General features: G+C 43.9%; 1 protein-coding gene across 2 annotated transcripts; it reads right to left on the bottom strand.

Moving 5' to 3' along the window:
• Nucleotides 1-1938: 1938 nt before the first annotated feature.
• Nucleotides 1939-12677, bottom strand: LOC133470259 (gastrula zinc finger protein XlCGF57.1-like). 2 transcript variants are annotated; one of them, XM_061758422.1, is made up of 4 exons: nt 11383-12677; nt 11021-11239; nt 8942-9095; nt 1939-4068 (listed from the first exon to the last, which is right to left on the bottom strand). In XM_061758422.1, exons 3-4 carry the CDS (start codon nt 9063-9065, stop codon nt 2666-2668), a joined length of 1527 nt encoding a protein of 508 aa, XP_061614406.1. In that variant the 5' UTR covers nt 9066-9095; nt 11021-11239; nt 11383-12677; the 3' UTR covers nt 1939-2665. The 2 variants fall into 2 exon arrangements, with proteins under 2 accessions (XP_061614406.1, XP_061614404.1); XM_061758420.1 differs by lacking the exons at nt 11021-11239; nt 11383-12677 and adding an exon at nt 9592-10682.
• Nucleotides 12678-12817: the final 140 nt, after the last annotated feature.

The following is a 12817-nucleotide window of genomic DNA, read 5'->3' as shown; positions in this document are numbered from 1 at the left end:
GTTTCAAGGGTTTAGGCAAGGATGACGCCGGCATGCGACACATGATCTATATTAGCAAAGTGTGTGTGTGTGTGTGTGTGTCTGTGTGTTTGTTGTGCCGGTCGCCATGGCACAACAGCATGCCAGCATGCGAGGCGTCGCCGGTGTCCTGCGAAGGCTGCTGACGTCTCCGCTGGCCGCCGCCAGGGGGAGCCAATCCAAACCCAAATGAAAGATGATGAGCCAACTTCCGCTCAACAGCAGAAGCAAGCTAGCATGCTACATTCACGCATTGCACAAGTCAAATGACGTATTTCGACACGAAAACTTAGGACTGCTGTACAACTCGAGCTCACGCTACTCCCGTATATGTGCAGTCTAGCTTGTTTATGGCCAACATTGTTGTTTTAACCTGCTTTGTTCTCCGTTTTTATTGTTGTTATTTATACATATTAATTCTTTATATTTTTATATTTATATGTCATATAACAAAACATATATATGTGTGTGTGTATACAATGGGTCCGGAAAGTATTCAGACCCCCTTAAATTTTTCACTCTTTTTTTATATTGCAGCCATTTGCTAAAATCATTTAAGTTCATTTTTCCCACATGCATGTACAAAAAAAGGGAATTGTTGACATGTTTGCAGATTTGTGTCTTGCACTGAGGTGAGGCGTCCGTCGGGCCACTCGGCCATAAAGCCCCGACTGGTGGAGGGAGGGCTGCAGTGATGGTTGACTTTCTAGAACTTTCTCTCATCTCCCAACTGCATCTCTGGAGCTCAGCCACAGTGATCTTTGGGTTCTTCTTGACCTCTCTCACCAAGGCTCTTCTCCCCCGATTGCTCAGTTTGGCCGGACGGCCAGCTCTAGGAAGGGTTCCGGTCGTCCCAAACGTCTTCCATTTAAGGATTATGGAGGCCACTGTGCTATTAGGAACCTTAAGTGCGGCAGAATTTTTTTTGTAACCTTGGCCAGATCGGTGCCATGCCACAATTCTGTCTCTGCGCTCTTCAGGCAGTTCCTTTGACCTCATGATTCCCATTCTCAACTGTGAGCTGTAAGGTCTTATGTGGACAGGGGTGTGGCTTTCCTAATCAAGTCCAATCAGTATAACCAAACACAGCTGGACTCCCAAGTTTCAACTTCATGTGACTGCACAGAAAGATGTGATTTGGTGTCATTACCTGTTGGCAACACACAACCACACGTCTCGCGCTCGACGTGCTAACCCAGTATAAAATTGCAGCTCTCGGTCACTTGAGGTGATCTTCTAAGCTGCCAACTCCTTTCAGCTGGGATGCGAGATGCACATTTTTTGTGTGAAGTCTACCAAGCTCTTCTTAAAGTTGTCGGTGTTCAACTTTCAGCTCTGCTATTTTTCGATGCCAAGATCATGACACTTCATGTCTGCATTGGTTCTTCTTTCATGAAAGTTCAAGCACACTATCAGAATGTTTCCTTTAACCATTGTCCACTTTTCAAATGTCAAACATGAAATGAAATAATTAGCTTGTACAGAGGGAATATTTACAGAGTTTGACATGTCAAGAAGTCCTGAAGCTGCTTTTGTCATTGTTTTTTTGCGCCCAATGTGAAAAATTTAGAATAGAATAGATTCGGATAGAAATTGTATTCATCTGACACCAGAGGATGACAGAAATGTGTCTTTGACAGGTCTCATACATACAAAAAATAATTTGTTGTGTGTCTTACCAGATATAAAGTGCGGAAAGCAAACGCATTTGTTGGTTTTGCATTATCGGCCGTACTGACAAATTGGATACGAAGGATCCCAAGAGGTTTTACCGCATTTCCCCCCAAAACCCGAAGCTCGTCGTAAACGAGACGAGTGGGCACATACTGACAACCGGAGGTGTCAAACATATTCCCAGAGCCACTTTGAAGGCATTTCAGTTCTTTTCAATGGCAAAAATGGATTTGAGACACAAGTCAATTGAGTTGCTCTCACTGTATTTTATTATGGATCACATAGACACTTTACAGTTTACCACGAAAAGTCAAAGTTTCTTTTCAGTCTTATTTCAATCGACCATTCAATGATTTGATACTGACATCGCTAACACATTGGACAAACTGAATGCATTGCTCAAAAGAAGTATGGGTCTTCATGAGTCCATATTTCATGAAGTGAGTGAGTTCATTTTCACATATTTTTTTGCTCAAGAAAATTCAACTGGCTGTCATTTCACATGATATCAGTAAGTTTTGGGGCAACTGGGAAATAATGAATTACCTTTCAAATGCTCCTTTTTCATTGCCCAAATCGAAAAACTGAAAAGCACTAGCATAGCTGGTGTGGGAAAACACATGTACTATACCATAAAGTGGCAGTGATTAGACATATTTTATATATCGTAGCTGTCAGGTGGGAATCCCATCACCTTCAAAATGAAAACTTTTCAGGAAAAAAACAAACAAAAAAACAGCTTGCTATAATGTGCTGAAAAATTGCACATTTATTCGGACGTCATCATTAAAGTGATATGGACTAAGCTGAACAGTGCTAATTCTCAACATTTGCCCATGGGAGGCTTTTAGAAAACAGAAAATAAAGCTGGTACACAATATACAAGAATGTCGATTTTTGTAAGCCAGTAACATCGTAATTTCATTTTGAAACATTCACATTTGCATGAAAAGCTTCTTGATCACTGCTCCTCTCACCAGCACACGTGTGCTTTAGCCTGATACGTATAAGAGAATCTTTGGCCACAAACTGAGCAGGAAAAAGGTTTCTCACCAGTGTGGGTTCTTGTGTGTCTTTTTAAGTGTTCCTTCTGCGCGAATCTTTGGTCACAAACTGAGCAGGGAAAAGGTTTCTCACCGGTGTGGGTTCTTGTGTGTATTTTCAAATGTCCCTTCTGAGTGAAACTTTGACCACAATATGAACAAGAAAAAGGTTTTTCACCAGTGTGGGTTCTCGTGTGTATTTTTAACTTTCCCTTTTCAAAGAATCTCTGACCGCAAACTGAGCAGGAAAAAGGTTTCTCACCAGTGTGTGTTATTGTGTGTAATTCTAAGTTTCCCTTCTGAGCGAATCTTTGACCGCAAACTGAGCAGGAAAAAGGTTTCCCACCAGTGTGTGTTCTTGTGTGTAATTTTAAGTTTCCCTTATGAGCGAATCTTTGGTCGCAAACTGAGCAGGAAAAAGGTTTCTCACCAGTGTGGGTTCTTGTGTGTAATTTTATGTTTGCCTTATGAGCAAATCTTTGGCCACAAATTGAGCAGGAAAAAGGTTTCTCGCCAGTGTGAGTTCTTGTGTGTATTTGTAAGTGTCCCTTCCCAGAGAATCTTTGACCACAAACTGAGCAGGAAAAAGGTTTCTCACCAGTGTGGGTTCTTCTGTGTATTTGTAAGTGTCCCTTCGCAGAGAATCTTTGGCCGCAAACTGGGCAGGAAAAAGGTTTCTCACCAGTGTGTGTTCTTGTGTGTAATTTTAAGTTTCCCTTCTGAGTGAATCTCTGACCACAAACTGAGCAGGAAAAAGGTTTCTCGCCAGTGTGTGTTATTGTGTGTAATTTTAAGTTTCCCTTCTGAGTGAATCTTTGACCACAAACTGAGCAAGAAAAAGGTTTCTCACCAGTGTGGGTTCTTGTGTGTTGCTTCAAAATGCTTTTATTAGCAAATGTTTTCCCACACTGAGAACATTTCCGTCGTTTGTTGTCAGTGTGACGTGTCATATGACCTTCAGACTTTTTACAATCATCATCTTCAACAGTGTGAGGAGAACGTGACGCCATGTAGTCACTATCTGATAGTGGAGCAAAGAGTCCGTCTGCTTGTGATCCTCCACAGTGGTCTCCGTCACCTTCTGTTGTCATGTGCTGACTCGCGCTGCTGCTTGGAGGCTCCGCCCCTCTGCTCTCTTCACTTGGACCTTCATCTTCACTCTTCAAAGGGACACCAGTTGATGGAAACTTGGTGATATCCTCCTGCTCCTCTTCCTGTTTGATGTGGGGGCGTGCTTCTTCCTCCTCTTTCTTAATCGAAATGGTCTCCACCTCCTCTTTAATGTGAGGGGGCTCTGGCTCCTGCCGCTCAGTACGAAGATCTTCAGTGATGTCTGCAAGACACAAAACCACAAAAACACGGTTTGGTAAATCTTTTCCCATGTGACTTTAATGTTGTGTATTATGGTTTTGATTTAAGGTTAACGTGAAAGCCAGAGGAGTTTGATATATTGGAAATAATAAAATACGGCAGGTCAACAACAACAATAAAATGTGAAAAAGGGTAAAATAATAAAGTTTAAAAAAACAAGTATCGTTAAGGGTAATACAGTGGATCCCTGCATACCTTTTGGCATTTGCAAAGCTTTCTGTATAGGATTTTTATGTAACAGCGGCCTCATTTAAAAATAATTTCAGCAGCAGTGAAGTAAATACAAAAATTAGCAGTTCAAAATAATTTCACAAATTTCACCGCATTTATCGCAAAGTCGCTGTTTAAAACGTTTGTGAGGGATACTGTACATAATTGCTGCATCTGTTTTTAGGTTGTTATGAACCCTTTATTCAACATGTGATTTTATAGAATGTCATATTTTGTAAATATGCAACTATATCACATTTAGTTTGCGTTCATTTAGCCCCTCTTTGAATAATTTCAAGTGACATAATACTGAAAGGCGGCACGGTGAACGACTGGTTAGCACATCTGCCTCACAGTTCTGAGGACCGGGGTTTCAACCGCGGCCCCTCCTGTGTGGAGTTTGCATGTTCTCCCCGTGCCTGCGTGGCTTTTCTCAGGGCACTCCGGTTTCCTCCCCCATCCCAAAAACATGCATGCTAGGTTGATTGAAGATTCTAAATTGCCCTTAGGTGTGAATGTGACTGTGAATGGTTGTTTGTTTATATGCGCCCTACGATTGGGTGGCGTCCAGTTTGGGTTTACTCCGCCTCTTGCCCGAAGATGGCTTTTAACAACATTCAACAAACGTTTGGGAACTGAGGACACTAATTGTTGAAGCTTTGTAGGTGGAATTCTTTCCCATTCTTGCTCGATGTACAGCTTCAGCTGTTCAACAGTCCGGGGTTTTACGCTTCATAATGCGCCACACATTTTCAATGGGAGACGGGTCTAGACCGCAGGCAGGCCAGTCTCGTACCCGCAATCTTTTACGACGAAGCCACGCTGTTGTAACACGTGCAGAATATGGTTTGGCATTGTCTTGCTTAAATAAGCAGGGGCGTCCATGAAAAAGACGTTGCTTGGATGGCAGCATATGTTTCACCAAAACCTGTATGTACCTTTCAGCATTAATGGTGCCTTCACAGATGTGTAAGTTAGCCATGCCATTGGCACTAACACAGCCCCATACCATCACAGATGCTGGCTTTTGAACTTTGCATCCATAACAGTCCGGATGGTTCTTTTCCTCTTTGGCCCAGAGGACACGACGTCCACAATTTCCAAAAACAATTTGAAATGTGGACTCGTCGGACCACAGAACACTTTTCCACTTTGCGTCGGTCCATCTTAAATGAGCTCAGGCCCAGAGAAGCCGGCGGTGTTTCTGGGTGTTGTTGATAAATGGCTTTTGCTTTGCATAGTAGAGTTTTAAGTTTCACTTACGGATGTAGCGCCGAACTGTATTTACTGACATTGGTTTTCTGAAGTGTTCCTGTGCCCATGTGGTGATATCCTTTACACATTGATGTCGGTTTTTGATGCAGTGCCGCCTGAGGGATCGAAGGTCACGGGCATTCAATGTTGGTTTTCGGCCTTGCCGCTTACATGTGCAGTGTTTTCTCCAGATTCTCTGAACCTTTTGATATTATGGACCGTAGATGATGAAATCCCTAAATTCCTTGCAATAGTACATTAAGTAGGATTGTTCTTAAACTGTTCGACTATTTTCTCCCGCCCCATCTTTGCTTGTGAATGACTGAGCAATTCAGGGAAGCTCCTTTTCTACCCAATCATGGCCCCCGTCTGTTCTGTTTCCTATTAGCCTGTTCACCTGTGGGATGTTCCAAACAGGTGTTTAACTTTCTCAGTCTTTTTTGCCACCTGTCCCAGCTTATTTTGAACGTGTTGCAGCCATCAAATTCCAAGTTATTATTTGCTAAAAACAATCAAGTTTATCAGTTTGAACATTAAATATCTTGTCTTTGTAGTGTATTCAATTAAATGTAGGTCGAACACAATTTGCAAATTATTGTATTCTGTTTTATTTATGTTTAACACAACGTCCCGACTTTATTAGAATTGGGGTTGTATGAGGGATTATCGGGTCAGCGCCGGCTATGCCTCAAACCCCTCCCGTCCCCTAGAAAAGTTATGGCCCTGGAGGGCCGGCTCATCTCTTGTCACTCACCAGATGGCACCGCTCACTTTACTCATCTCAGGAAATCACAGCGAAACGCTCCAGCTGTTTGTCATTCCTTCCCCGGAGACTCCATTAGTCCTTGACATCCCCTGGCTCAAGCAACACAACCCCGCCATCGACAGGACCCACCTGTCAATCACTGGTCGGAGTCCCTTCTGCCACTCCCACTGTCTTCTCTCGGCTGTCCAGCCCTCTAGCAAACCTCAGCCACCTGTTACCCCAGTTGAGGGGTAACAGGCTGTCAAACTCCTGAAGTTTGCAGATGACACCGCTGTCATCGGCCTCATCAAGGACGGTGACGAGTCTGCATATCGACAGGAAGCGGTGCGGCCGACACAACCTGGAGCTGAACAGGCTCAAGACTGTAGAGATGATCGTGGACTTCAGGAGGCATGTCGACACACACCTGCCACCATTTCAATTTTTGACTGCCCAAAAACCAACAACACATACATTGGGCCCTCCAGAAACATTATTTGCTTTATTCGCTTAAATGACTTCATGAAGAAGCTGGTTCCTGAACAGAATTATTGACTGCGTCTGCGACACCGTAGGCATAGTGCTAATTTTGCCATATCCACTGCATAACAACAATAGAAACATCTGCAATTTACCGCAATGTGTTTTCTCAGGTTAGAAGTGGGCTGAAATATCAAAGTTTGGGCAGTCACAATACAAGAGCTGCATGATAAATCTGTTGTTTTTTGGAGTCTGTAAAATAAACAGTAGCACGACTACCCCCCCCCAAAATGAGTCATTTTGATTGGCTCGCGAAGGCTATGTGCGCGGTCATGTTACTGCCTCGTGTCGTCTGATTGGTGAATTGGTCAAATGACAATGACCACGTTGGATTGGCGCAACGGGCACCCTGTGCATGGGTCGAAGATGGAGTCAAAAAATAGACATGCACATGCAAGAATGAATAAAGAAAAGTAGCGAATGGCATGTCGATCAAACGTATCGATCCTTCTTCACATAAATACTCAAGTAAAAGTAAAAAGTGTAGTACATTTAAAGTACCGTGTTTTCACGACCATAAGGCGCACCGTATTAAAAGGCGCAGTCTCAGTTACGGGGTCTAGTTCTGTATTTCGCACATACATAAGGCGCACCGTATTATTGGGCGCAGGCATGGTAAAACACACGCTAGCTTAAAACATACGGTCGCATGCGTGCACGCTAAAACATATGCGAGCATTCATGCTAGCGTTATGTTTTTAAAAAGGCAACGGGAGCAAAACTGAGTTCGGTTGTACTATATTGAAGTATTTAACAATGTACTCACGTTATTTTTTGATCAACCCCCATCCACAAATCCATCAAAGTCCTCATCTTCTGTATCCGAAATGGACAGCTGGGCAAGTTCTCCATCAAACCTCTCGTCATTGTCGGAGTCAGTCTCGTTGCCGGGGGGCCGTTCAGCAATGATGGCGGCTTTCGCGAAAGCTCGAACAACAATCAAAGCGGATACCTTAGCCCAGGCATCCACAATCCATTCACATATGGTGGCGTAACTCGCCCGGCGCTTCGTCTTCTTGACTTGGCGAAGCTCGTTTTCCTGCTTCCTCCACTTGCGAACCACGGATTCGTTGATCTTGAATTCTCTCGCGGCTGCCCGATTCCCATGTTCCTCCGCGTAACTGTTAGCTTGCAGTTTAAACTGCGCTTCGTAAGCGTGTCTCTTCGTAGGGGCCATTTTCGGGGGTCCTTAGCCAAACCCATGTTGTTTTGCACAATGCACATACCGGCGCTATATACCTACTGGGGCTGTGCCTTTAGCGTCCTCTGTCACACGCACCCTCCCCCCTTTACGTCCGCATGCTGTCCTTCACATCGACCTCCAGCTGGTCTGCTGCGCCCCTTACCTATTCCGAGTGGTCCCACATTTCCCCGGACTCCGTTACCGGTCTACCCCCCTCCGAAGGTAATTCTATCATCCTCACCATCGTTGATCGTTTCTCCAAGTCCGTCCGTCATGTATTCCATGGATGTCAGCTGAGCCACACGTCGTGTAAACTGCGTAACGTGCGAGATGACGTCTTTACTCCTATTAGGGTTGGCTAACAGAATCGTTAACTGTTGTTTGTTTCGGGGGTTGGCTGTCGGGGTGGCCAGCCCCCCGTCTCGGGTGGCAGCAGCCACCACGTAGCTCCGCCCACCCCTGCCGCAGACCCACATAGTTCACATGGGATGTTAATAATGTTATATTAAATGCATCATCAGGGGGAACGGTGGACGACTGATTAGCCCATCTGCCTCACAGTTCTGGGGACCGGGGTTCAATCCCCGGCCCCGCCTGTGTGGAGTTTGCATGTTCTCCCCGTGCCTGCGTGGCTTTTCTCCGGGCACTCCGCTTTCCTCCCACATCCCAAAAACATGCATGGTAGGTTTATCGAAGACTCTAAATTGCCCGTAGGTGTGAATACGAGTGCAAATGGTTGTTTGTTTCTATGTACTCTCCAATTGTTAGCTGGGATAGGCCCCAGCACGCCCGCGACCCTAGCGGGGTTAAGCGGTTCGGGAAATGAATGAATGAATAAACGGGGCCCGTACATAAACAGAGGAATATCAATACAATTAGAAAGCATGCAACAAGTGAACCAACCTGCTCTGCGTAGCACAGTTCGAGGCTGCAGATTCAACACAGCGTCCAGGAGTTGACGTGGCTTGTTCCCGTCTTTTGGTCCCCAAAGTTCCTCCTCGTACTGTGCTGTCCTTCTTGCGCACATTTTCACACGACGATCACAACACTTTCCGCTCTACGTTGGAGGGATGAGAAAAGCAAGTGATAATCAAACATGAAACAAGATCTAGCTCACGATTAAGATTTGGCGTGTGCCGGCCACGGTCAGGTGACCGCAGCAGGAAAGGCTACAACGGTACGTTAGTTAAAATGGCAACGCACCACCGAAGTGGGAGATGTGATTATTGTCAACAAGAGGAAACAGTAGAATATGTAATTTGGCGTTGTGAGAAATGACACTGAAAGAAGACAGCTAATTTGTGACATAGACAGAGAAAAATTGTCCTGAAACATGATAGATGTATTATTTATTGTAGATTTAGTCTACAAAAGGATTCAGAATCCAGATTAAGATAATAACGATGCAGAAAATAATTGTTACAGAATATGATTTCAGTATCTCACAAATAAAGCCGAATCTAGTTTTTTTTTTTAAAACATATTTAAGTGTTATTGTTAGATATTGTGGGGACACTCCTTCCTAGTCGGTGGCGGAAAGAAGAAGACTTTACCTCACGCTTGATCTCTGCTTAGCGAAGTGTTGATCTCAAGTGTGTCTCTTTGTTAGCAAGCTAAACTAAGCTAAGCTAAGCTAGGCCGAGAAGCTTCAACGTGCACGAGACGACTCCAACCGGACACGAAGATTGCACGGATGATGTTTTCGTCCACTAAAGTCGTGCTCAGCGGCGTCCCGCGTCGAGGATTCCCAACATTCGGTCCAAATTCGGGAAGATTTGCTGAAGCGCGATCGAACCTCCTCCCGCCTCGCTCGTCCGTCGAGTTTCTTCTTCTTCTTCTTCGTCTTCTTTTAGTGTTTGGTGACTGTTGGCAAGGAGCTTCTACGTGCATTACCGCCACCTACTGGTAAGGAGTCTACCTCAGGTGTGCCTTCGAACCATCCATCCATTTTCAGTACAAAATAAATTTCCCGAAAAATAAATATATAATCAAAAAAAAAATGTAAACTATATATGGCCTAGTAATAATTGTCCTCATATTCTGCTAGCCAAACCTGTCACCTTCAAGAAATTATATCGAATTTGACAACTTTGACTATTTTCCAGTATCTCTACGACTTCCAGTGTTATTGTTTTTTCCCCAAATATATAATTTGTATTTTTCCTCAACGTACTTCTGACAATATATAATCACGTTCTATTGTTTCTTCTTCTCCACATTGACATTTTCCTGACTCATGCGTTCCTATTTTAAAAAGTGAACCGTTCAAATGTAATTCTAGTTATCACGACGTCTTCCATCTCCTCTCGCCTGTTTTCCTCTTAATTCTGTAGAACCATCTTCTTCCATTCACTGTCGCACTGCTTTTACCACTTTTTAAAAAAAATCTACTTCTGTTCTAGCCGGCACGGTGACCGACTGGTTAGCACATCCGCCTCACAGTTCTAGGGACTGGGGTTCAAATCCCGGCCCCGCCTGTCTGGAGTTTGCATGTTCTCCCCGTACCTGGGTGGGATTTCCCCGGGCACTCCGGTTTCCTCCCACATCCCAAAAACATGCGTGGTAGGTTGATTGGAGACTCTAAATTGCCCGTAAGTGTGATTGCGAGTGCGAATGGTTGTTTGTTTGGTGTGGCTGAACCCAACCGTTTCAGGGTGTACCCTGCCTCCCGCCCGAAGACAGCTGGGATAGGCTCCAGCAGCTCGTGACCCTAGTGAGGAGAAGTGGTAAAGGAAATGGATGAATGGAACTTCTGCTCTATTATCCCCTTTATTTTCCGTCTTGCTAACAGCAACATTTATTTCTCTATATATGGACATTCTGTTGCCTTCTTTGCAACTCTATCTGCCTTCTCATTTCCCTTAATTCCCACGTGCGCTGGTACCCACAACAACACAATTATCAAATCCATCGTTTGTGTTCCACAGAAGGTCTGCTGAATTTCTGTTATCATATTCGGTCTGAATACACACACTCCATCACCTTCTGTTGTCATGTGTTGACTTGAGCTGCTGCTTGGAGGCTCCGCCCCTCTGCTCGCCTCACTTTGACTTTCATCTTCACTCTTTAAAGGGACACCAAACTTGATGATATCCTCCTCCTCTTCCTCTTCGATGTGGTGGACCTATTTGCCGTCCACTTCCCCTTTAATGTGAGGGGGCTCTGGCTCCTGCCTCTCAGGACGAAGATCTTCACTGATTTCTGCAAGACAAGAAGACAAACATGGTTTGGTCACTTCAATTCTCATGTTTGACTTGAATGTTGCGTAATATGGGTTATATTCATATTTAAGGTTATTAGTTAAGGTTTATTGGATATAGTGCACACATTGTTGGTACACACACCTCTTCACAGAAACTAATCTAGGATGTGACAGTGTCCGTATATTCATCCAGGCTGCCAGCTGAATTTTCAAAGACACTCCAGTCCGTGCAGTCTAAACAGCTTTGAACTTCCATCTTTGCTTCTTTGGTCCACTTTTTCACTGTTTTCACTGTAGGCTTCACGCATTGAAGTTCTTGCCTGTATGATAATAAATAACAGATAACTAACAAGCCTTACTTCCACCCGGTTATGAACTAGGGATCTTTTGCATGTGAGACAAACTTGATAACCACTACACTATGGAAACAGCTAATTAGGTTTGTCACCAGTACTATTGGGAGCTGCCACCCTGAACTTTGCCGTGAAAAGGAACGAATGCCACGTTTTTGTGCGTACGCACCTTTTGTACATGTGGTCCCTGGAGTGGTCTCGTGCAGATTCTCAACTGGTGGGTCGGGATTCATAATGGGTGGGTAGCGGACAGATAGGAAACAAATATAGGGGGTCCTTGGTTTATGACGGTACCGCCATATATCTCATATATGAACATAATTTTCACCTCATAAATGGTGAAAATTTTCACCATGCCCAACCCGAGTGATGACACACAAAAGTGAACCTCGCCGTGTGGCCAAGGAGCCGTGTTGAAATCGAACAGCGGAGACCTTGTGGAGACTTATGGGCTGAAATAAAAGCCAGCAGGAACTCAATTGGAATCATTTGTATTTGAATTTCTACACTTCTATCTGTCATTGTGTGAATTGAAATTTTAGATATCAAAAGTACTAGTCGTCTTGGTATCGGTGAGTACTTAGGAGTGAATACTTGTACTGGTATGAGTCCGAAAACAAGAGGTATTGAACATCCTTACTATCAACCCATATCAATTGCATAGTTACAACAAATTAACGGATAACTAGTTTTGAAATCAGAAGTCAGTAAAAAATAGTTTAGACATTTTCAGGAATACTTTTTTCAATTTATTCTGAAGTGGGATTGGTTGTTTTTGGAGGGTTTCCAATGGTTAAAAGACATTTCAATTCTTTTTCATGGGGCAAATAGATTTGATATACAAGCAAATGTGTGGGTTGTGGGGAAAAGGAATGTACGTGGAAGAAATGAGTCATATTTTATATATCGCAGCTGTCAGGTGGAATCCCCTCACCTTGAAAATGACAACTTTTCATGGGGGGAAAAAACCCCCGGCTTGCCTGAGTTTCCAAACACCGCATCGTTCAAGCTGGTGTTATATCTTACATTGCTGTCATCTATCATTGCACCACAAAATGATGTTCAATCACTAATTTAATGCGCTGAAAAATTGCTAATTTATAAGGGTGACACCATTAAAATCATACAAACATGGTGGGCGAGTGCCACATCCTTGCAAGCCTCATGCATGAACCCCAAAAAACATGGCTTAATGTCCCAAAACTGTCAACAATCATCACCAAA

This window comes from Phyllopteryx taeniolatus, chromosome 20, assembly GCF_024500385.1.
Source record: "Phyllopteryx taeniolatus isolate TA_2022b chromosome 20, UOR_Ptae_1.2, whole genome shotgun sequence".
Classification (NCBI taxonomy): domain Eukaryota; kingdom Metazoa; phylum Chordata; class Actinopteri; order Syngnathiformes; family Syngnathidae; genus Phyllopteryx; species Phyllopteryx taeniolatus.
This window is presented reverse-complemented; position numbering and strand designations above follow the sequence as displayed.